The 24,452-nt window shown below is 45.0% G+C and overlaps 1 protein-coding gene across 2 annotated transcripts in view; it reads right to left on the reverse strand.

Annotated features, from left to right (window-relative positions):
- Window positions 1-24,452, reverse strand: part of LRP5 (LDL receptor related protein 5) — a 125,032-nt gene that overhangs the window by 9,736 nt on the left and 90,844 nt on the right. For both annotated transcript variants that reach the window (XM_026041246.1, XM_026041247.1), the window contains 10 exons: window positions 16,588-16,804; window positions 15,205-15,494; window positions 13,584-13,810; window positions 13,071-13,255; window positions 10,995-11,318; window positions 10,043-10,245; window positions 8,320-8,531; window positions 7,709-7,899; window positions 2,863-3,072; window positions 1,753-1,878 (listed from right to left, as the gene is read on the reverse strand). In XM_026041246.1, the coding sequence (XP_025897031.1) occupies window positions 1,753-1,878; window positions 2,863-3,072; window positions 7,709-7,899; window positions 8,320-8,531; window positions 10,043-10,245; window positions 10,995-11,318; window positions 13,071-13,255; window positions 13,584-13,810; window positions 15,205-15,494; window positions 16,588-16,804 (2,185 nt within the window). The remainder of the gene's footprint in view (window positions 1-1,752; window positions 1,879-2,862; window positions 3,073-7,708; window positions 7,900-8,319; window positions 8,532-10,042; window positions 10,246-10,994; window positions 11,319-13,070; window positions 13,256-13,583; window positions 13,811-15,204; window positions 15,495-16,587; window positions 16,805-24,452) is intronic.

Genomic DNA, 24,452 nt, shown 5'->3' on the forward strand with positions numbered 1-24,452 from the left:
GTGAGATGCATTTTCCTCTCTCTCCTGAGGGTGGTGKTTAAGTTATTGATCCTAGAGCCATGCAACTACAAGCAAATCATTTTTGACGTGTGGCTACCCTTCATCAGCAATAAGTGTTCAAGAATAAGACCCCAAGAACAAGCTTTAGACTGCAGCCAAAGCTTGAAAAATGAAAGGCTAATAAAAATCAAAAAAAMCCCACAATTTTAAAAAACCTTATGATTTTGAAGTTCATGATTTATGATTCTTGGGTGTAGTAATGCTGAGGATTACAAATGTAGCCAGTGACCTGGCAGCTGTAGATAAGATAAAGATGCCAGATACCCACATTAAGATAATTCTTTAGAATTACATTTTTATTTGAGGGTACCATTTAGATAATTCAACAGCTAGATCACTTGCTTCTCATTTGCAGCCATGTTTAATGCTGCAAAGTTTGCATTCAAAAACTTGTCCAAAGTGTTCATAAAGGCACACTGACAAAAGTTCTTCAGCCAAAACAGCTATTAATCTGTTGTGAAACACTGGCTACAGGCTGCCACTACTGTAGACCAGATAGGTTAAAAAGTTGAAGCAGGCTTAGTGAAGGATTAAGATAAAGATGAATAAAGACTGAAACCAAAAGGGAGGCCCTTGAATTTTTAGATTTATAGCTGAAGATAATGAAGCAGTGGGATGTAGGAATCTCTCACTGGCAGTGTCTCGCAACAGCAGCACAGCAAGGAATATAAAGAGACTGATTTATTTTTCTCCTTTGCAGAAGTAACCACTGCTACTCAGAAACCACATAGTGTGTTGTGGTCATGGGAAAGAAAACAGTTTATAATGGAAATGACTGTCCCTAGGGAGGTCAGAGTTYAGCCAGAAAATGAAACCCACTGCAAAATGAATACATAAAAACAACACAAGAGGACAGGCAGAGCCAAATGATTTCAACCCAATTTAACCCATGATTTAAACCCCCCCCCCCCTTTTTTTTTCCCTTTTTGAAAATCCTGCAAGTGTGATGCAACAATATTCAGAAATCGTGGGACTGGAAGTCTAAAAGCAAAGTCTGCAAGGTGGGAGAAGAGGAGCTGTCTTATGGAAAAGGAGCAGCTGAGCTTTTGGCCTACCGTTCGTTAACTAGAGAGCAGTGCTTCACATTCCCAAGCAAAATTTATTTGAAAGATTGTTAAGTATCCCACTATGGGGGTCATATGTCCAGTTTCTGCTGCGAGGTCATCAGAAGTTGATGCAACATCACGTTGCAAGAATTTGTTCACAGCACAAACCTACCGCATCATTTACTCCAATCTCCTACTGAGACTTTTCTAAGTATTTTAAGGTCAAACGAGCATTGTGCTCATAATGAAAAGTTACATAGGCCTAAGAACTAAGGCCAGGAACACCTGGCAGAAGCATCAAAGGCCAAGTTTAACTCATGATGCAACACACTTTAGTCTAGAAAAACACAGTGTGTAAATCCATGTTCTGGATTTGTATGTAGTCTGCAGAAAATGTGGTGTCATTCTAAACTGTGTGACAGTCACAAATACCCTTTCTGGGCAAGTTTCTGGCATTAGTTACCCTTCCAGATTCTGGTCACTTGCTTCATTCATTAGATGAGTTTTTGAAAACATCTTCCTCCACAAAAAGAGAAAATAACAAAGGAACCGGATTGCACTTCTCCCACTTAACAGTGCTTCCGCCTCTCCCAATCAATTCTCCAGTGGTTCCAAGTCTGAAGCTGCCCTGGCTGACGTAACTCACCTCCACACGTGAGGAGGTTCTGCAGCAGCACCAGGTGCTCTGGGCATGAACATCTGGGAGTGCCGTCCCCCTTGGCGATGCAGATGTGCGAACAGCCGCCGTTGTCACGAGAACATGGATGTGCAGCTGGGGAAGCAAGTGCACAGGAAGGAGTATGAGCAGAAGAACAACAAAAATCACTAGTGACCACTAGTACGCTTCTACAAAGGTAACTGCAACATTTCTCTACAAATAAATAGAAAAGTGAGGGCAGCGTTTCTCAGGTCAGTGCTCAGCAGCCGATTTGCTGCTTCATGAGGACTGCATCTCTCCTAGTCAAAGTGACACAAACACCTTTAAATGACTTCTAAAAAGAATTGAGGAGCTCAGGTCAAGGGAAGCGAGAAGGTGGATGTGAACAGGTCACATTCCTGAGGTTCCTGGACATTCTCATTTTCTAGGCTAGCCAGGCACTAAGAAGTGCAGCAGGGCTGTTAAGCCCAGGTTTTCACTCGGAGTACATTGCCTTGTAAGGACTTCTTGAGAGGTTTCTGCTCTCCCCCACACAGCACTGGGGCTAAAAACAAGCAGTGCAGCAAAGTAAAGCAGACCTTAAATACCCCTACCTTTGATGGGAGAGAAATTTCTCATCAGCAACAAAAATTTTGGGGAGCTTCCTGCCCACTGCCCATCTTGCTGGAGACTTTTACATCACCAGTTGTGCTGCGTCAAACCAGCTTTGCTTTACAAAGTGGTCTGAAACTTCTGGGGGAAAGGACAAGTGCCATCCTTTCTCTTTCCTTTACAAAGTCTTTTATTTGGTTGTACTTACAAAATTAACCATCATGTCTCACAGCAGCTTTGGGAGTTGAACTAAGTATCAGATGCACATTCATACAAATTGAGCGGCTAGGTGCTGCGAAATCACATGGAAAAAAAAGTCCTCCTGTTCCACTGGAAGGTGAAACTTGTTTCACCTTCTCTTCTAGGGGCCTGATCCTGCAAGTTGAAAGCACTCCATGGCTTTCTTCAAACCCAGAGGGCAACATTATTAAACCGCCGTGCTGGACTGGGAGTTTAAGGGAGCGTGAGGCCAAGCGCGAGGGACTTTGGACACCGCAGGGAACTCACAGAATTCCTCCATGTCGAGCTCTTCCACCGCATGGATGCCAGTCAGGTGAGCAATCCTGCCCTGAATTCTAGTCCTCTTGTAGCCGTTGGTTTTCTCCACYCTCTCGATCATCTGCTGCTGACGATCAATCCAGTACAGGTGGTTCCCCAGCACAGTCAGTCCCATTGGCTGAAGGATGTTGGAGTCCTCCAAGGTCACTCGGTTAGCACCTGAGTGTAACAAAAACAATGATTTTACAGCAATCRGTGTGTAACTCTCATAGACCTTCTTAAAAAAAAAACAAAATAAAACAACAAAAAAACCTCCGTCCCAAAACTTGGTCTAAGGTCATTTTTGAGATTTCCAAATCCAATTTCACTAAATTCTGAAATTATTCAGTTTCACACTTACCAACATGCCTGGTTGGAACCCATGGGTACTGCACAAGGCACTGGCTTTGCTAGAATACAGTGATCATGGAAAGCAAGACACCATACACTAAATCATGTCCACAGGGCATGGATCACAAAAAACACCCCTCTTCTAACAATTGTACTTCTTTCCTCACTTTCTTTTTTCTCCAGCAACCAACCAGAAAGCCAGAAACAAAGTGCAACTCCATATGCTTTTCAACAGTAACATCACCAAACACTCAGGTTTACTGCTCTACAAAATAATCTCAATCAATATGTAAAAAACAAGTTAAATAAAAAAGAATTTATGGCTGCTTTTAACTTTAATTGCTTGCAGTCCTCCACTGTGTGCTGTGCTCCACTTAATGGCATCTAACTGTTGCTTTTTTATCCTTGCTTAGAATGAACATGAGGTTCCAAATTATTCTATTATTTCACAGAAACCATTTTCAGACTGTGCATGTCTGTGTATATCAGATATATTTGATTTTAAAAATGAGAAATGCAAAACAGCCCATAACCTGGTGGTTTCTCTGCTGTGGTATTTCACTTAATATAATCACAGTTTATGTCTGCTTGCATTAAGAACGAATTTTTGGATAGCGACGCTAGGTGAGATTATAGAATTTGGATATGTAATTAAAATGCTAATGAGCACTGACTTCAGCTAATTTGCTGCATAAATTACACAGAGCTCAGCCAAGCATACGACTGTTACATTTATTTCAATTACAGCCACTGTTAATTTTGCACAGGGAATTACTGCCTGCAATGAGTCTTACTTGACTGCCATGCTGAATACTGCCTCTAATAAACACAGACAGACAAAACAAATGTGCATTCATATGTATGTATATAAATATGTATGCATAAAGTCAGGAATCTCAATTCCCAATGCTGGAGGAGGTTTTGCAGTTTGCAAGGAATGGGTGCTGGTCCAGAGAGCTTTCTCCAGTTTCTTCCACCAGAGGAGCTTTGGGATCCAGCCAGTGGCTGGGACTGCACCGCTTSCTGCAGGAAAGCCTGGTGCTTGTGCCCCTCTCCGCACAGGCTCAGCAGGAGATCTGGAAGGTAAAAACCCCTCCAGAACAGACGGGCTGCACTGATTTCACTGAAGGGACACTTAAATCTGACTATCGATACCACTGGCGCCGTCCCTGAGATGGGCTCTAAGATGGGCTCTGTCTTCTCCTAAACATACAGGTCCTGTAAATACCATCACACACATAGTGCTGTAAATACCATTACACATGTAGTGCTTTGACACCRAAAGGTACTTAGTGAGCAAAGCACAGGACACTTTGCTCTTTAGCTCTACCACCTGCTGAGCACCCTTAGGGTCTGTTCAGCAGGACTGGACTGCCCAGCCCTYTGAAGCAAGATGGTCAATGTGGCAAACCGAGCCCAGATATGGACCCCAGAACCAAAGATGCAGCTGTATTCAAGGCACCACAGGAATGGGAAAGCCTCACTTGCAGCTTGATATAAAAGAACCTCCTTCTGCTTTCATGATCTCAGAGCTAAATTGGTCACTGGTGTCCTGAAGGATTTCCTAGGGCATCCTGAAATCTAGGACATGAGGTGCCAGGTGACTCTCCTAAGCTGGTAACCTTGCTATAAGATCAGCCTTTTCCAACAGTTTCTTAAATGCAGGCTGTGAACAGGGTATATTTAATGGTTTGGGGAGTGTATTTCAAGAATCATCTTTACCTTCCTCATCTGTAGAATGTGAATAGCAACATGAGAGGCTGCTGGAGACTGCATRGGATAAGCTGACTGATCTGTAACACAATTATGTTGCATTTGATCTTGAGAAAATGAAGTCCAAGTTACTAATAATTTTAAGGGGAGAAGCAAAGGGCACCTATAACACAGGGTGACTCCATGAGATGGTTCTTCAGAGGAACTCACACGATGAAAAGCACAATCTGACTGAAAAGTTTTCAATAAGTATGTTAAAAACCCATTACAAATAAATGTTGAATTTCCATAGTAATTAAATACTTTGATTTCCAGTATGAAAGAGACATGTTGTCTTTTCAAAGTGGAAATTAGTATTTACATCAATGTTAAGCTCGAAGAACACACAGTACTTAAAGTCTAATTGAAAACAGAGTATTTGCTCTTACCTTAATTTTATAGCCTTTCCAGTCACTTTAAGAATAATAAAAAACACTACTGTTTTTAATTGACTGATGGGACAGACTAGAGTTACTTGCAAATATTCCAGGAGCTCCTACAAAGCATCAGTGTCTCCCACTGAAAAAGTCAAGCAGCTTACAGAGACCTGTCGCTCTACAGACTGCTGCATGGCTCTTCCTTCCCTCTCTCAGAGTTCAGCACGGGACAGCAAAGGTTATTCCATCCTTTGGCCAGCTGCTCTTAACTATCTGCGGGCAGCAAAACCTCCATAAACTTGTCATCTCCCAAAGCCTGCGAGGSAATAAGATGGTCCGGAACTGCCTATTAGCATTAAGGACACTAAACACAATTTTGGTCTAGTTCATCCCAAAAATTCAGTTTACCCTATAATCCTTTTGCTAATGCATGTCTACTTTAACATGTTTTGTCCCACAAATATACTTTAGAGAAGTTTTTTCAAGTCAAGATACTTCTGGCTGTTAAATTTCTTCTGAAGTTGCGATAGGAGACCACAAAATATTTTTAAATTAAAAATACACTCTTAACTTGTTAAGCAAAATCAGTAGGYCAGTGGATCAAATTATGGTGAGCTGAGCTGGAACCGATGCAAGCTCAGCTTTCTGGCTACATCAGATATAACCTGCAGTTAATACACTTCTTTTTTCCTTTAATCCTCTAGTTTTTCTCATTCTTTTTATCTTACCTACAGGGGTTTGAGTTCTTAGTTGTGACTCCAACAAATACATGTGCATTAAAAGCTTTGCTTCAATATTAAACATAAAAAGTTTAGCTTTCACTGTAAAAAGATCTGGAGAATTGGAGTAAAATATTGATCCAGGCTCCAAACATTTCTCGTATGGGGCTTCCAAGGCACAGCGAACTGCGGAATGCAGCACGCGCAGTGGAAGCTGCGGCTGCAGGGCACAGCTACTGCCCACCACACCGTAGCCTAGTCCATATCATTTTACCTACTGTCACGTCTTATTTCTCCAAGACRTGGACCTAAAACAGTACAAATAAAGCCACGTGTCTCATCTGGAGGACTGCAGAGCACATCTTATTTCTCAGCTGCACTAATTGCTTCCAGGCTGCTGGCACTCAGTGCTCTACCATGCAAGGAGAGCCCATCTTCCAGCCAGGAACCTAACACGCAACAGCAGCTGCAGCTTCGTTAGGAACTGAAGTTCTCTATTTTGTGAGGTCACCTTTTCACCAGTAAGAGCAGTAATTATCAGTGCCCTCCTCCCTGCTCAGTTCAGAAGCTTCTTCCTGGCACATTTTCTTCCTGCCAAGCCTGCTCTCYTCTCCTCCATCTTCCTTGGGGCCTCCTCTCTCCTTCCCCTTTTCTGGATTCCACTTCAGCCCCTGGGTGCATTGTGTGCTGYATTAACCTCCTCTCCTTTCACTGCTGGCTGCCCTCCCTTCGTCGSTAGATGAAGCTCTCAGCATCTCCAGTGTTTTGGTGTCCCTCAGCAACCTTTCAGACACAGGTGATTTCACTCATCACTTCTTGTCTTGTCCGCTATTTTCCACTGGCAGTCTTGGTGCTCCCTATTCCCTGGCCTGGCCACTTTGTGGCTGTGCATGCAGTCTGACAGAACCACCCTGTCCAGATAAGTAAACTGCTCTAAGTGAAAAGCAAGSGTTGCTTTTCCATCCCAACCCCAGCTTCACGTTCTCATTCCCCACTCTTGCRAAAGAGACCTGTGCCAGGTCTAAGTGCTCAACACTAAACTGACTTTGCAAAACAACAAAAAAATTTTTTTTTCCTATTTTAACTTCTGAATTGTCTCACTGCAATGCAAGCGAAGGGATGAAGACTCTACTGGGAGAAGACAAGAACAACCAAAAAACAGAGAACCAGCCTTTTATATGATGAGATTTTTTTCCTGACAAACTGCCTTATAATTGAGCTTAAAAGAACTCCCTCCTCTCCTTTCTGTTTGTTCTTAACTCACCTTGATATTGTAAGGCTGCAGACCTTAGAGAAGGAAGAAATTAAATTCATGCTAAGTTTTCAAACCAAGAGGAAGAAGTGAAGGAGGGGGAGTGGGACTCAATGACCAGCAACACCCTCTAAATCTGATCTTGTTGGAGCTGCTTTCAGAACAAGTCAAATATCCCTCTTGGARGGTGGCAGTGGTTACAGCCATGGCCATTCCCATCACATCAAAGACCACCAGCCCACCAGCAATTGTTATCTGGGCCTGCCCACACAGAACCAGCAACTGTGCAGCTAGGAGAGGCTTCTGGGGTCAGCATCAAAGAGGAAGCAGTGCTGCTCCGAATGCTTAACCCGCGTGCMACATACCTGACAAGTCACAGCTTTCGATGCGCTTCAGATCTGCGTCCACCCAGAAGAGCTTCCCAAGCTTGTTGTCAATGACCAGCGCCACTGGCCGGATCAGCCCGGTGGTGAAAAGCACTTCCCTCTCGGTGCCGTCCAGGGCGGCCCGCTCGATCTTGGGAGCTCGCTCCTGCATGTTGGTGAAGTACATGTACCTGCAGCAAACACAGCGGGGCTTAGGGGCGCCTCGCGAGCCGGGCCAGGCTCCCCCTTGCACACAGGTTCCCAGTCGGAACRGGGCTGCTGGGTACAGGGATCACTGTGGGCACTGCTGCTTCCAGCTGCAATGATCCAGCCTGTTGGCTACAGAGCCATCGGCATTTGCCAGCTGGAATAGCCTAAAATCAGTGGTGTTTCACCCTAAAACATGAGGTCATAAAATGGCTCCTGGAAAAAAGAGGAAAAACAGAATCTGTTTTCCTCAAAAAAGGAAAACAGACTCTGCTTTAAAAAAATGTTTATATACATGTGTATACACACACAGACCCATCACAAGATCCACGCGTGCTGCTGGCATACCCAGCTCCCCCAGACCACAGGCCACAGGCCACAGGCACCGCAGAAGGGACCCTCACCCTCGCTCCGCGTTCACCACGATGGCCCTGGGCCTGTCGTGATCCCCTCGCAGCACCATTCCGATGGACTCGCCGTTCAGCCTGTGCACGTTCACCGAATTGGTGGCCTCGCAGGTCCAGTACAGCGTGTGGCTGTAGATGTCGATGCTGAGGTCGTGCGGCTGCTTCTCGGGGTTCTGACTTTGGTTGGGAGTGCTCATGACAGTGAAAGGCTGCAAGACACAATATGGGAAGCAACTGGCAGGGATTGTTCTAAAAACACACAGCAAACAGGGTTTACCTGCCCGAAGGACCAGAGATACCCTAAGAAAATAATCTTTCTGCTGTTTATTTGCAATCCCAGTGGCTCCTCTACTACTGCAGTGGCTTAGCGTAAGCCAAACAAATTGGCCACAATAGCCAYAGACATTTGCACAGCTTTGCTTTAAACCTCCATGTTCTAGGCAGTGATATAGGAGTTTTTTTTCATTAAACACTTATCCCTCTTTTCTCTTGACAGCATGCCTAGAAATATAAAGAAATCCAAGGACAACATTACCCTGAAATGAAAGTCATAAACATCTTAAAAAAAAAAAAAAAAATACCAGTTAGCAAAATTCAGTAAAACTAAACTTGGTGAAAATTAGAAAGTCAAAATTTGCAGAGGAGCCGCATCTTCAAAGCTGTGCACCCAGGATAATGCAAAACACGGAGCAAACAAATCTCCATTGCAATTTGCACCTAGTGAGTACCAAAGAGAAGCCAGTCTCCAACAATTAGCACCTGGCATAATCCAAAAAAGCAAGAGCAACACTTCTTCAAAACTCACCCGCAACCCAGCCAGTTGCTCATCCCAGAAATGTCCTTCCGATCTTAACAGAAATGGCTAAAACATAAGAACTGGTATCTATTTATTGAAAGGATACCATAAAATCACCTAAATTTCTAGATGCACAAAGATACACAAAAGATGGTGGCACAAAGTTCAGWGCCACCAAAATCACGGTCCCTTTTTTAGATATAGCCGGCCAAGAACACGGGAAATGCACCTTGCCTGTTCTCCATCTGTTTTTATATTTTTATTCAAACTGTAATTTTTAAGTAATCTCTTATCTTGCCCTGGGGTTTATGCTATGCTAACATGCTGTGCTGCCTGGAAGAACAGCCACTTTCTCCCACTGTGGGATGCATCACCAGCACAAAGGCATTAAGCCCCCAAGCCAGCAAAACAATCGAGCGTGTGCACAAGCCTGTCCCGCTTGAGCGCTGGCAGCTCTSTGTTGATTCGGGGCTTAAGCACAGCTTGGAGGGGCCAGAGAGCCCTTTCTGAAAGGGCTTTACAATGATGACAACATGAGCACACAACTGGCACGCACAGAGTTGACTCTGGAGCCTCGTTGCTCTGCCTCAAGAATAATCCAGAGATAGCAAGACTGCCTTACTTACCTATCCCTATCCTTAGTATACCTATCACTGTCCTTACCTAAATACCACAGTTCAAGGYTTACAGTTTCAGATATACACAGTGCTACAGTTAGCATGTATTACTTTGTGTACAAACTAAAATCACAACTCTAAAAGTCTTTGGTAATTGTCCTTGGCAGAGTAATACATGACTAAGTGTTGGTAAGACTCAAGTTTAAACTAGCAACTCCCGGGTGCAAGGGRGAGAGAGGAAAGTCAAGTATGAAAAAAGTTCACAAAAGGGCTTACATAGAGGAGTATATACACCACGTGAACTTGCCTGTGTGCCATCATCTTTGGCTCTTTTTATAATGTTCTGACGTCCATCCACCCAATAAATCAATTTATCTAAGGGGTCATAGTCTATGGCCTTGACATTCCTTAGGCCGTGCATAGGCAGGATGATATCTGGGCTTTGCTGGTCGTCTGGTATCATCCGACTGATCGCAGACTTCTGGCTGAACAGGAGGAAGCTCGCTGGGGCTGCAACAAGCCAAACAAGACACTGTCAAACACACTGTTAGCAAACACCTCCACATCTAAGACTATGCGGAGCAAAACCCCAAAGAAACAAAAATATTCACAATGTAAACTAAGATAATCACGTTTGCAGGTTTGGCTAGTCAGCTAAAAAGGTCATCCTGTATCTTTCTGGAGAGTGAATGCACACACACTCACACCAGGATAGCATTTCCGATTTATATGATGATGTAATTTCCATGGAGGCTTTCAGTAATACCAGTGACATGGTGAAATAGAGACAGGTTGTTTTTTGTTTGTTTTGGTTTTTTTAAATATTACACTCTTGTCTGGTTAAAATTTACTTATAAGCTTCTGTGCTAGAATGTCTGAAGATTAGTTTATTTGTTAGTTCAAATCAAGAGCACGTTTCCTGTGCCTGCTCCCGTCATTAGAAATTTAGATTCCTACACACAGGTGGTGAACGGACGGGCTCATACCCCCACATGCATGGGGAAGATGAACTCGTGTGATCTCACAAGTGCACGTTGCCCTGACTGATGAGGAAGCTCTTTTCTTGGCTGTTACCCCTGCTGACTTCTAACACTTGCCCAGCTATAAGCACTTGAAAGAAGAAGATGTCTTGGCTTCGGATGTCCCTTCCACCGCCCACGTCCGCAAGCCCCAGAAAGCTTCGAGCCGCCACCGAGGCCCCTCAGCCAGCATCGGGGCAAGGCCAACAGGCGGGACCCGCGGGAAATGGGAATGCTTACAGCTGCAATTCCTGCTGTTGGGATCCAGGGTGTAGTGAGCAGCACAGCCGCACCGGAACCCGTTGGGGATGGCAAGGCACAGGTGGCCACAGTGGCCGTTGTTTTGCACACAGTCGTTCAAGCCGTCCTGGCGGGAAGAATGGAAGACCAGGATATCCATGACGAAATCCAGATGGCCCTGGATGAGCGTCCTGTTCTTCCCGTTGGTCTTGTCTGCTCTTTCGATGCTGTGAAGGTTCCAGTCTGTCCAGTAGATGTAGTCGCTGTACTGAGTTAACCCAAATGGATGAGGTAGATCGTCTGCTATGATTTCTCTTTCTTGCCCTGCAAAAATAGGGATAATCAACCAAAGGAGAGTTACAGTGAAATGGAGGATGTAGCGATGAAGTGGAAAATGTGAGGCATATTAAGAAAAAAGTTGCATCCATTCTTAAAACCTCATACTCAGATCAGCATCGTGGAGTAAAAGTTTAATTATTAAGCAGTATTTGCTGAAGAGGCAGAAACGAAACACTCACATTCAAAAATCTCAACCTGATACTCTCTCTCTTAGAGAGCAATTTGAAAAGGTGCTTAACATCCAAAATAAACACCAGAAAACACCTTCAGGAACACCTGGAACTCCAGGAATCATTTAAGCCAATAAACTCCCCACACAAACGATACGCACAAGAGCAACGTGTAGCCAATTGGAGAGGTACAGAGAAAGAGTTTTAAGAAATGGCATTGCACTCGAGAAACAAAAATGATTTGCAGTACAACGTAACATGCAGCTACCCGATGGGATTAGGAAACCATTTGCTTGGCAGAAATCCCAACACTCCCCCACTCTGTGGCTTGGTTAGCAACATTGGTAACACATTTAACACCTAGAGCATTATTCAGTACTATAGGAGATAAACTCTTACTGTAAATCACTTAAACATTTCCAGACACAGCCACGCACAAATCTGTGGCATTTCAGATTAAATGAAAATAACCTTTATGAGCATCATGTCCCCCTGCCTGCAACATCCTGTGCTAGATGCTGTAAGGAGTCCCTTTTTCTTCCCTTGCCCTCCTTCTCTTCTCTCATATTGTGCCAAAAATGGAGAATGAAAAAGAATATGAAGCCATTTTCCTATAAACTATTACTAGAGCAGAAGCAATTATCCCGACTACCTGTAGGCATCTAAAGTGCCAGGTGAAGGGCAGCACTGTCCTGCACACTCTTGGATGCTTCTTAAAGCCATTCTGGCCCACAGAATGAGCTCAGGACCAGGTTCCTTTGAAGGAAACAGCACAGCTACTTAACTGAATTTTGCTTGTTGCCAGATGGAGGGGAGGTCTCCCAAAGGGATGATTTGTCCCACCCGCTTCGTTGCCGTTGCTGGGGCAGCCTCTCCTGCAGCAGCAGCTCCTCCCCACCTGCCCCGGCGAGGGTGCAGCCCGGCGAGCGCAGGGCGAGCCCTGGCCTGGCCACGTGTCCTGAACCCACCGGCCGCTTGCTGGGCGCCTGCCCGAGTCCCGGCGCTCCGCTAGCCACAAGGACAGTGCCCGTCGCTGGCCTCCCTCCTGCCTTCCCACCACAGAAAAGGTTAATGGTTGGTTCAGCTTTACAACCAGTTTCATTTGCCACAGACAGTTTGAACATTTCTTCTCAATACCACAGTCTGGTCCAAGTTTGTCGGTGGGTATTTTGTTTCTCTAAGTATTATGCAGAAACTTAGTGACAGCTTTGATAGATCATTTACTCTTGATGGGAAAAAATGCCCCCACACCCTCTGGAGGAAGAAACCACCTCACTGCCATCTCCCAACAGTAACATCCATTCAGCAGTGCTTAGCTCAGAGCAATAAATAGGAGCAAGATGCAAAATCACCGATAGCCTTGCAATCCCACATTGCGTGGCCGTGCCTGCTTTCCTGCACGTGAATCCCCTCAGTTTAAACTTGCCAGGAAACGCTCTCTCTGAGCATCTCCAGCAGCAGTTTGTTGATGCGCGCAGCGTTTGGTGCAGGAAGCCGCGAGGCGGCAGGGCAGCGCTGCTGCTCCCCGCACACGGCCAGGAGCGGAGCCGCCGCAGGCGCACGTTACCTAGCATGTTGGACGACTCGATCATGCTCGTGTCCAGGTCAGTCCAGTACAGCCTCTGGTCTGCGTAGTCGATGGTGAGATCATTGGCCCGACCCACTTTATCCACCAGCGTGACGCCGTTCGTCCCGTCCATGTAGGCCCGCACAATCCGGGGCTTGCCGCCCCACTCCGTCCAGTACATGTACCTGCAGCGGCACACGGAAGACGAGCGTTATGGCACCTATAGCTGACGGGGARCTCGGCTCCCTGGACTGATCGTTCTGAACTTGTCTGCAGTTCAGCTAAAAGAAACGGGAATAACCTATATGACTATGTAGATTACTCATTCCTGTCTTAAAGACAGAAAATGATTGACAATTCATAATTTTCCACAAGAGTCCAGAGGATTGTGGAATTTGTGAAATGTTTATCATGTTTCAATAAGCCTGAGGAAACACAGCTAAGGAACACCACGTATCCAGAGACACGCGAGTAGATGGAAACAAAGCTCAGAAAAGTAAYCAAGCTCCTTACCCTTTGGTAGGATCGAGTGCTAAAGACCTTGGGTTGTCCAAGTCCTTCCACACAAGCACCTGCCTGAACTGGCCATCCAGACGCGCCACTTCGATGCGGTTGGTTCCAGTGTCTGCCCAGTAGAGGTTCTTTCCCATCCAGTCCACAGCCATCCCCTCCGGATAATCTAGTCCGAACTCAATCACATGTTCAACAGAGCTCCCATTCATGAAAGCTCGGCTTATGGTCTGGAAAAAAATTGTCCAAGATTACTCTGGTGCTTTATAGATACCCCACCAAAATCAAAAGAAGTGATTRTGAAGTGTACAAAAAAGGAGTGATAAAAGTAATTCAGTGTTACATTTTTAAAAATAAGTTTCTGATGTCAAAAAAGAATGCATCAGTTCACAAGATAAAAATGCCTGTTTTTAGAAAAGCTAACAGCTTCTGATGACCAGTTCAAGACATCTTAAAGGACATGATTTTCAGAAAGCATTACGCATCTGCATGTTCTTCCTTGCCCCTTCTTCCTCTCTCCCATCTATTTTTTAAAAGCAGTTAATTCTTTAAGTCTTGGAAACACATCTCACTTCACGTGTGAAAATACTGGATGACTCAGGAGGTCACAAGCAACTGAAACGCTTCTCAGTTCTGTGCAAAGCGGCATTGGGACCTACTCCTTGCTTTGGTGGAAGGAAGGTATTTTCTGCTATAAATGGCTAAGGCAGCCCCGGCTGCAGTTCTCCACATGCTTGTGGAGGATTTATTTAATAAGGGGGCCTGCAGCATACTGATTTATCACCTTGGCAGTGTCCTTAGAGGAGCAGTACCTGCACCGGGCACAGCACAGTTAATGCTGAAGCGCAGCCCTCATCCGTCTTCGGAGCGGCTCTGGAAAGTGCACCAGCAGCGCCGGCACTGCAAGCGAGCTCTGCCCTATTATGGCCAAGCCACACTGGCAAGGAAACTTTGACTGCTCACRGAAAGCCTATTAAAGAGGCTGAACAGAGGAACCGAGTCCCCATTTTCTACCCTTACTTTGTTCACTTCGAGAAGTTAAGTGACACTGATGAATTGCACACGCTCTCTTAAGCATGTTCTTGGATATGAACCAGACGTGTCACGTTGAATTTCAGACTGCTGGGAACACTCCGCCATGGAGCCGGGGGCACGGCGCAGCACGGACTAGGCAAGCTCCCCGGCCTCCTCTGGGGCCTGAATCGCACCAAGCTGGAGCCACTGCAAGCCTCACTTGCCAAACATTAATGCTGAATAAGGTTGGCTTCCAAGTTGAAACTGGAGGGGGTTAGCAAGCTCAGGAGGTCGCCAAGCTTGAGGTTTCAGTTTCCCTGCTACGTGGCATGAGCACAGCTCTCCTACACAGATGCAACACACACAGCACCCAAGCTTTAGATGTTCRGCCCAAGCAGACACCAACTTGAGTTTTATTTGGAGTGGGACCGTGCCCATCTCCCAACTGGGCCTTCAACAATGCAACCGCCTCCATCCCCAAGAGTCTCCTTGGATGCGAGTCAATGACAACATTAGCAACTGCACGACAGATCATGTAACAGGGACCTTTGTTAGATCAAAAGAACTGCCCCGTGACTTTCTATTTGGGGCATGCACGTGTCAGCAATACCTTCAAGCTAACATCAGTCCAATAGATCCGGTTATCGGACACATCAAAATCGAGAGCAGATGCCTCCTTGACCCCAGTAAGAGGGATAGCAACGTCATTGTTGTTGGTTTCGAGGGAGATCCTGTGAATCGCTGCTCTGCTGGTGAACACCAGGAAGGCTTCAGGAATGATGCAGGTCTTCATGTCGCTCAGCAGCTCGAGGCCAATGGGACAGGCACACCTGGTCTCCTGGGGTGTAAAGAAACACAGATGGCTGCAGCCTCCGTTGTTCTCCGCACAGGGATTAGTTCCTTAAAAACAAAATGAAACAGATATTGGGGCATTGAGGAGGAAAAGAAAAAAGAAGAAAGGGATAGCCTGAATGWAAATGCAGTTTAATTTTCAAAAGATTTTAATGCTACATTACATGTATGTTTAATCTGGCCATTTCTAGCCAAGTAGCTAGCCCTTGTATCCCTTTGAAAGTGTCAGTCAAAACGGGCTCCCGGTCAGCGACACACAATAGCGAGCAGAGCTAGGTATCAGGTAACTGCTACTCTCTCCCAGCTACTTCATTTAATGCTGAGATTCATTAGAGGGAGCAATTCCAACAAGATCACCGCGCTTTCACACTGAATTTTCTCCACATGAACAAAAACAGCTAATAGGGGAGGGGATGGCAGAGTAGAAACAAGTGTCAAAAGACAAAGGAGCACCTTTCTCCATCAAGGGAACTAGGGATTGGGCTATTTAAAGACTGCTGCCACAAGGAAATCTCCAAGATCAGTCTCAACCAAGCTTCTTTTCATGCTCCCTTTCACAGTGTTTCAGCCTGATGCCTTAGCTTACACAGGTTTGTTTAGAACCATTGGAAATCAATGGATCAGATGGGTTTGTTCCAGTGACCCACTCATGAGAGGCAGACAAACTTCTAAGAGGCGAGTTTCCTCCCAAACGACCCCTTTCCAGACCCAAGCTCTGAGGCCAGAGTATGGAAGTTTCCTGCTCTACACAGAAGACCACAAGTTGAAGAGCACTCATGTAGCTACTGTGGAATGTACTGGGAGAAGAGAACACCAGAAAATGGAGGATTTTTTTGAGCCCTAGAAGTAAGGACACCAGACCTTCTACACATTGGAGACAAAAATGAAATTCAAACCCTGTCTCCTTCCACAAAAAGTCAAAGACAGCGTAACAGAACCTTAGGTAGAGGGTCAATAAAAGCAGAAGCAAATGTTTTGTTTGAAATAAGATGCTTTCCCAAAAGGCACAAAAAATCCTTTTAAAATCATTTAAGCATACAAGACCACAGCAGTTCTTATTGCAAGTGCTAGAAAGTGCCTTAATGGAAGCAAATACATCCAGAAACTCCTCTAAATCCAGTCTCTGACCGCTTGTGCTTACCAAACACTTTGGTGACACTCGTTGCTTTGAGGCCCATCAGGTCTGGCAGCTGGTCAATAATGATGTCTCTGCTGGCCCTGATCTTGTGCACCCTTTCAATGCTCCGTCTCTGCCAGTCCGTCCAGTAGATGTAATCTCCCAGCAGTGTGAACCCAAATATGTGGGGAAGCTTATCTTCCAGCAGGGTTTTCCTCATCGTTCCATCAATGTTTATGACCTGTGTGACACGTAAGGGAAAAAAAAGGAAAAATAATCAGTTCCATCATGGCTGCAATTAAAAAGACAATACTAATCACATTGTGACAACTCCTCTGTTTTTACACGAGAACTGCTTAAACTCCTTAAAAGCAACAYGGTTGTAGGTGTCTTCAAAGAGAAATGGGCGGAATGACAAGTCTGCAGGTGGGTGAGCTCAGCCCTTGTCCCCCACAAACGCTGTGCACCAGGACCGTGGATCAAACGTGCCGGGGCTATGGCAGAGCTTTGGGGGTGAGRGTGGCGTTCAGGGGTTCTTCATCCTCATTCATGTCTTGGTCTCCCTCCTGAACTCTCCCCAAAACCACGGACTGCCGGAGCAGCTTGGCCAGTGGCCACRGGGACCATCAGAATCCTTTTAATCACAAGACAACCAGGTAGAAACTCACCTCGTGGAACTGCTTCCCAAATAGYCGCTTTTACTATAAAATAATTACTGTTTGCTTGTGATAAAAAAGATGTTTCAGTTGCTCAGTATTGACTGAGAGCAACCTGCCTTCCCAGAACTGCAGAGAAAGTTGCAGGACAGTGGCGATGGGCAAGTGCCTCAGACACACACACCTCTCACTGCCACAGCCTGGGGCAACCCCACTGTGCTTGACACAGAAGGAAAGATTCACCCAGACTCATCTTCTCAGGCATCGACACAACGGTCCCCCCYGTCAAGGCCTAAATATCTTTATTAGCATCTGCTATGGAGGTAACAAAACCCAGACCCTTCTCTGCCCTCCTTCTTATCAACTGAGAGCTGCAAAGTAACTGTATGTTGAATGTATTTAAGTGCATCCAGTTCACTTCCATTCTAAAAACAAGGGGCACCACAGTTATTCCAGCATGATTCAGTTAAACCTTCATATTGGTTGCCAGAAAAGCTTCACAGGTGGATGGATCTCTGCTGTGCCCTGTGATCGAGGCACAAATTTAATCTACCTCATCTTTATCCTCCTTGCTTGTTTATTCAGCCTCAGAATATTTAGCCTGCACCTAATAGGAAACAAGCTGCCYTTCCCTGTATGACACCTCTGTTTTCTTGTGACTTCAAGAAATCTGTGGTGATTTCAGCACAGAATTCCCTTGTAAAAGTGGTTAAACAGTACCTGGTTTGGTTAAAAATGTGTACAATTTCTTCCACGAGGCACAATCTGGGCACAACATTCTCTTTTTTGAGAAATCCAAATAAGATGTGGTTATCAGTTCTACTACATGAATTTTACCTGATAAGTTACTAAGCGCTAGCACCCAGTCTCATCTCCCAGCAGAGGGGAGCAAACAGCTACTGCATCCTATAAATATAGGTATATTTGTCATCACTAACACGGTCATTATCTTGCATTAATAAGGTGCACATGTCTTTAAAGGCAGATGATGGCAAACAGCTTCATAAGAACTTTTAGACCATCCAACAGTTTATGTGAATTTGAACACATTATATTTGCTGTCTCGCAAAGTTTAAGTCCAAAACAAGAAAATTATCAAATTTTGCAACATTAGAAACAAGAATCTCTGGGAAATCAACCCCAAAAGAAGCTCTAAGAATCAGTAAATGCTTCTTTTTTTGTACTCTTGTCAAAGGGCTCAATTTTTTCTTCAACTTTTTTTTTCCTTGTTAATTAAAAAAAAAAAAAAAAAAAAAAAAAAATTAAGCAGCAGAGAAGATGTGCATAGGCATTGCCTGCAAGCACTGAGAAATTTCCCAGCCACCCCAGAACTGGGAAAGGGGTAAGAAAATCCAAGGATTCCCTGCAGATAAAAAGCCTCCTGCTGGAGACGGCTAAAAACAACAGTGAAATTCCTAAATTGAGGGGAAGTTGTGTGTCAACCAATCGAGCTATGAAATTCCTCAACTACTGGGCAAAGTAGTAGCGACTGAAGATTAATGTCTTTTTATTTAGTTAAGCTAAATAGAGCACATTTTAAAAAAAAAAAAGGTTATGTCTGCGGTTAAAAGCCAAATGGTTCTGCAATTATCTCATTACATCATGTCCAGGCAAACCCCGAGCGCGCGCTTATTTAAAGCGGTCTCCATCGCAGCGGCAGAGCTGCGGGTGCAGGAGTTCACGGGGCACACGCAGGTGCTGCAGCCAGAGCGGTGCCGCGGCAGCACAGGCCGCCGTGCCCTCGCACACGCSGCATCGGCGGCGCGCCCGTCGCGCTGGCACGCTGCAAAGCCCGGCTTTACAGAGAGGCCGGGGAAAAGCGTGTGGGAAATATTGGCTCTGTCGACTGACACTCGGCGGCCTGGGATCGCCCCGGGGTGCCGGCGCAGCTGGGTTCGTGCTCGCGCACAGCTGCCTCTGCTGTTAACTAAGCGCCCTGTCGCCGTCACTGAAGCTACGAAAGGAGAAGCCTGTGGGCTGTCTAGTTCTGTCCCGGGAAAGAGCAGGTCCCACATGGCACCACCGAGGGAGCACAAGGGAATGGAGAGCAAAAACGGAGATACCTCATCCACCCTGCAGAAAGGTATGAGACCAGTCTCGCAGGCAAACCCTACCCATCCGGTGCATTTTCTCTTTTAATTTTTGCTGTCACTCATCTTCCCAGAGATTTCCCTCCTCTTTAGCCCATGCACTAAAACCATGAGGATGCAAACCAAGGAGTTTACACATTAACTCATCATTTAATGTTCGCAGTGGCGCTGACTGCAGCTCAAGGGGAGTTATCAAGGGGCACGCAGAATTCAGGAGGAAGCATCATCCTACTGACAAAAAACTTAAGTGCGTTAAGAAGCTCTCTGCAAGGTGCAAGTACCTAAGGACACTACTCCACAGAGACATCAGCTGCTTTTGGAGAGATACAGATCAGAGTTGTGTTCAGGCAATTGCGCAGCCCCCCATCCTTCACTGCTGCTGCACTAGCTGCTTGCTGCAGCACACAGCGAGCCCATGCAAGAGCTGCTCAGGAAAACAAACAGGATTTGGGGGCACAGCTGTCAGCCACAGGCAACATCTTGACCTGGTTCAACATTTGGCTGCCCAAGCATGGGTACTAGTGCACCCACCTGGGCAGGAAGATGCCCTAGAGCAGGAGGAAGGTCCCCTGGCTTTAAACACCATTCCTAGGTGGTACCAGCATGTGATTTTATGAAATAGTTTTCCATTCCCCTGCCCTTATACAAAACTTTTCCTCAAAACATCGTGAGGCCAGCACGGGCTTGTGGTACTCGGGAATTTCTTCCTCTTTCTGTAACGGATAAAGGGACCTTGACTTGGGTCAAGGGATAAGCACAGCACTAAATCTGTTGGGCTCTCCAAATAAACCATSAAGTCCCCTCGAATGGAGGCAACACTAAAAGCCCCTGACTACTCTTAAGCCTTCAGCGATAAATGTTTTAATGAGGCATCACCACGTATAGCTAAAATCCATCATAGGCAATGTAAAATCAACATCAAACGCCTTAATGAACTGAATTACGCGGAAAGCACGGGAAGGTGATAAGGTGTGATTTCGCTTAGATGCTGCTGTAGCATATGCAAAACCATTTAATGAATATTTCCAAATATAACACTCAAAAGCTCTTGGTGCTTTGAAGAAGATTAAAGTAAAACAATGCAATTAAATTCTACACATCAGGGTGATTCATGCAGCCAGCCTGTATTTCAGGCCCGTCTGCGCAGGAGCAGCGATCCAGCACCCATACAGAACGGCTCCTGGCAAACAACAAAGCCAACCCCAACACCTTGCTCCACTATTTAACTCATTAWGATAAAAACACAGTTTATTCAATGGCCACAGACAGAGGGAAGCAGCAAACTCCGGAGGGTCACAAATGCAGCCCCAGACCGAGCCGAGGGAAGCAGCTGGGAGCAGGCTGCTCCGYAGTCTATATTCAGCGGAGTCTAAGCCATTCATTAACATTCCCAACAGCTGAAGCGGAGCCACCTTTCAGCAGTGCTTTGGGATAAAAGTGCATTCCTCCTGTTTCGCCCTGGAGGGGCTTAATGCCAGGCATGTACTGGCAGAAGCTGGCAAGCAGAAGACAAAAAGAATAAAATTAAAACCAATCACTTATCACCAAAGAAACGGGGAAAGGAGGGACACGTATCTGGCTGTTTTCTACCAGACTGCTCAAGTCTTTGAGGAAGCTGTTGGGCTCGAGCACTCGGGGCAGAAATGGGAATCTAGAAGACAGCTCCTCACTGCTCTCAACTCCAGGAGATAATGCATGATTTTTAAAACGTTGCCCTGCAATAATTCTGGTCCATCTTGACAACATTTCATCTGCCTCTAGAAGATACACCATAAATAAAGTTAGTTGTAGAGTTGTTGCTGTTGAATGGTATGGATTAAACATTCTACCATGGCTCTTCTTGGATCTCTTTCACGTCGGGTAACGTTTGCTCTAGCCACACATAATTCCTGTTATTTTCTGGACTATCACCTTACATATGTATCCATGCTCGTTGCCGATTGCAAATAATTTAGTCATTTATTTTCTGTACATTTCATCAATCCGACCTTTTATCTAATCAGTCCAGCTGCTGGCACCTATGTGTATTTGGGATAATGTGTGAAACAGGGAGTATGCAGAACAACATGAAGAGCACAACATGAAGAGCAAAACATCCCTGCAGAAGAGCAGATAACGAACCTACAAAGTACCACAATTTGCAGAGACACAAAATGACAAAATATTGCCCTTTTCTTACAGACCTTTCTCCAGGAGACATTTACCCTTTTCCCATGTCATTTCACCCTGTTGAGGACACGGCAGGACAAGTTACTTCTGAGAGGCTGCACGTGGCTACTGGTTTTCCTCATGAAACAAAGCCCCATGGAGATGCTGAGCGAGGAGCAGTGCAGCAGGCCCGCGAAGGCCTCCGTGCTGCTGGCGGCCTTGCCGGCTCCCGGGGCACCGGGGCTGCGCCTCCTGCCCGGCAGAAGCGGCTCTCAGTCCCACACAGGCCGGGTGCCCAGGCCTTCCAGGGGAAGGAGCTCGCGTAGGCTGTGGCCACCCCTGCAGCCACCCGAGAGAAACCTGGCCCAGGACACCTCTGGTAGCCAGCTCCATCCCTGAGCGCGTGTAGACCCCATCAATCCACAGCCAGAACTGCAAGGCAGGGCCTATATCTACAACATKGTCCCGTAACCTAGCTGGGGACCCAGTCGAGCTTCAGTCAGGCTCCAGAAGCACTTGTGCCAAGAACTGACTACACAGGAACAACTGCTAATGCCCCCTTCATTATCTAAAACCCCTGGGGTTTTAGATACCCCAGAACACTACCGTCTTACCATATTTTAATGCAACTCAATTACAAGGTTGCTTTTCAAGAGAGACCTGGCTTGGTGGGTTCATTCTTGGGTTGAAAGAGCTTGTGTTAAGAGAGCAGRTGGAAAAGCAAGCCTGGTAAAGTCAAAAGTCCAGATGACAGCACGAAGTCCGAGACACCCAATATACCCTTGGAAAATGACAGCCCCAGGAATCAGTGTATTTTCAGCTGGAGGAAATGCATCAAAAACCTGAATGACTARAACATCTGGAGTTACTAATTCTTTCCTAAATGTATCTCATTCTTCCAGGCTACTGTTTGCATGCTGGAAGACAAAAGGGGCCAGTGGCGCACGAAACACGTTCTGCTGAACGCTCCTCAGGCTGCATCAGCAGAGCTACCACCAGCAGGTTAGCAGTTTTATTTTTTAATGCATCACAACATAGAATATACAGTGTTTTTAGAAAAAAGGAGGGAAGCTTACTGAAATTTGACAGAAATATCTTTAAAAAAAGTCTAGGACAATGAAATGAGAACACTAAAATGGTTATAAAATCATATCTAATTGGCTAGGACTCCAGGGATGTTGCTCTCTTGAATAGATACTCCACAACTGTTCCAAAAAACAAACTAGAACTCCAGAACATTTCCTTCCTCAATTTGTTTCGTCTCATACAAATTAAAAATCTTCACTTCAAAGTAATATGTCAGCTAAGTAGTCACTTGTTCAGAAAATAACAAAGAAGCCAAATGTACATGAATTGTACATATACATTGTAGATGAATGTAAATGAACATGCATTTACTTTATGTAAATCACAGAGTACTATCTAGTTTATAGTGATTTCTTGTTTTCCTATATACCCATTGCAGTGGTTAGCTTCCCTCAAAATAAATAGCTTTTATGCTCATATTATCACCATGTGAGCCAGTTATGTGCACTCTAATTCTATTCATATTTCTCATATGAAATCACTAGAACTACCACACCTGATTTTCTCCTAGAACTTCACAAAATCTTATTAGTTCCAGAGTTAGCATTGCATTTGCAGACAGGCTTTTCAAAACTCAAGCATAACAAGCTCTCACAGAGACAGATCAGGGGAGGGATTTCTTCTTGCTGGCAAGCTTGCGTTGACGCGATTGCAATCTTGAACTTGTCTGCGTTTCATGAATCCAACTGAGCGCTAGCTCATGTCCTCCATATAAAGYCCTGCTCCAGGAGCCTGACATTTCCAGAACTTTTACAGGATATCAAAGGATTAGGGGTGCAGCTGGTCAGTTCTGCAACAACTCTCTCCTAACCAGGAGCTGCAGTGCTACCACGTGTTGCGATCCTTAAAAGGGAAAAATGTCCAACACAGGCTTTTTCAGAGTAATTTACAGCAACTGGTTGCAAGACCTTACAGCTGTGCGTGGAAGATGTACTGAATATGTATTTCAGCTTTATTTTTGAGTAGAATTTACTGATTTAATACACTTAAGGGAAATCTTACCTCTCTAAATACATGTTTTTTTTGTTCTGAAAAACAATTGGCATTTCCCACTTCTGAACAACAAGCTACCTAKTTCGGAAAAGAGGAAGAATTTCATTTTTTTACTATAATATGTAAAAAACAAATAGCTTAATTCTTCTTGTTTCTTCCCCTATTTCTCTTCTCTCGAAAAGTGATTTAAATAGTTCTACCAGATTTGTACCCTCTCCTTCTCGAATCCAAACATTTTCCCAACACTACAGACACTCAAAACTCTGTGGAAATGGTACACCATGTAAATACTTACTGTGCTATACAACACTGCACAACGAAATTGGGACTGCACTTAAGTTTCTAACCTATATTTACGATATAAAATAGACTTTAAAAGGATAGCCAGCTCGATAAGAGAAATAATATCTGCAAATTTTTTGAATCTGAAAAATAAGGCAGCAGTTTCAATAGCCAAATAGTAAAATCTCCTAAAAAGTCAGAAGGTTGTCAAGAAAAAGGACTACAGTTGGTTTTGCCTTAAAGTACAGGACGGCAGCAGTCCTGTTCAGTCGGATTCAAGCTTTCGGAAGAAGAACTGTCTCCCTCGTGCAAGTTGTCACACTAATTTAAATTTGAAAAGAAATCAGAATTACTCAACAGATTYAACCAGTGCTGTTTCTCTCCTGTGCGTTTGCTTAATCAAATACATGTTGATTRAGAACAAAAACTCCTTCAGGCATCATCTTTTATCTTACAGATGACGAGGGAGCCGTGATAGAGAAACATGGCTGTAGCCATGACTCCATTTTGAGGTCCCATCTTCATTTTAAATATGAATCTAGGTCTTTCTAGGTCCCATGCAGTCAACTTCCATCCACAGCAAGCTAAGACACAGCTAGAAGCGTCCTGTCCTGGATAGTGGGAACTCCTGCTC

Source organism: Nothoprocta perdicaria, unplaced genomic scaffold (genome assembly GCF_003342845.1).
Source record: "Nothoprocta perdicaria isolate Ctin4 unplaced genomic scaffold, notPer1 scaffold_28, whole genome shotgun sequence".
NCBI classification, from domain to species: domain Eukaryota; kingdom Metazoa; phylum Chordata; class Aves; order Tinamiformes; family Tinamidae; genus Nothoprocta; species Nothoprocta perdicaria.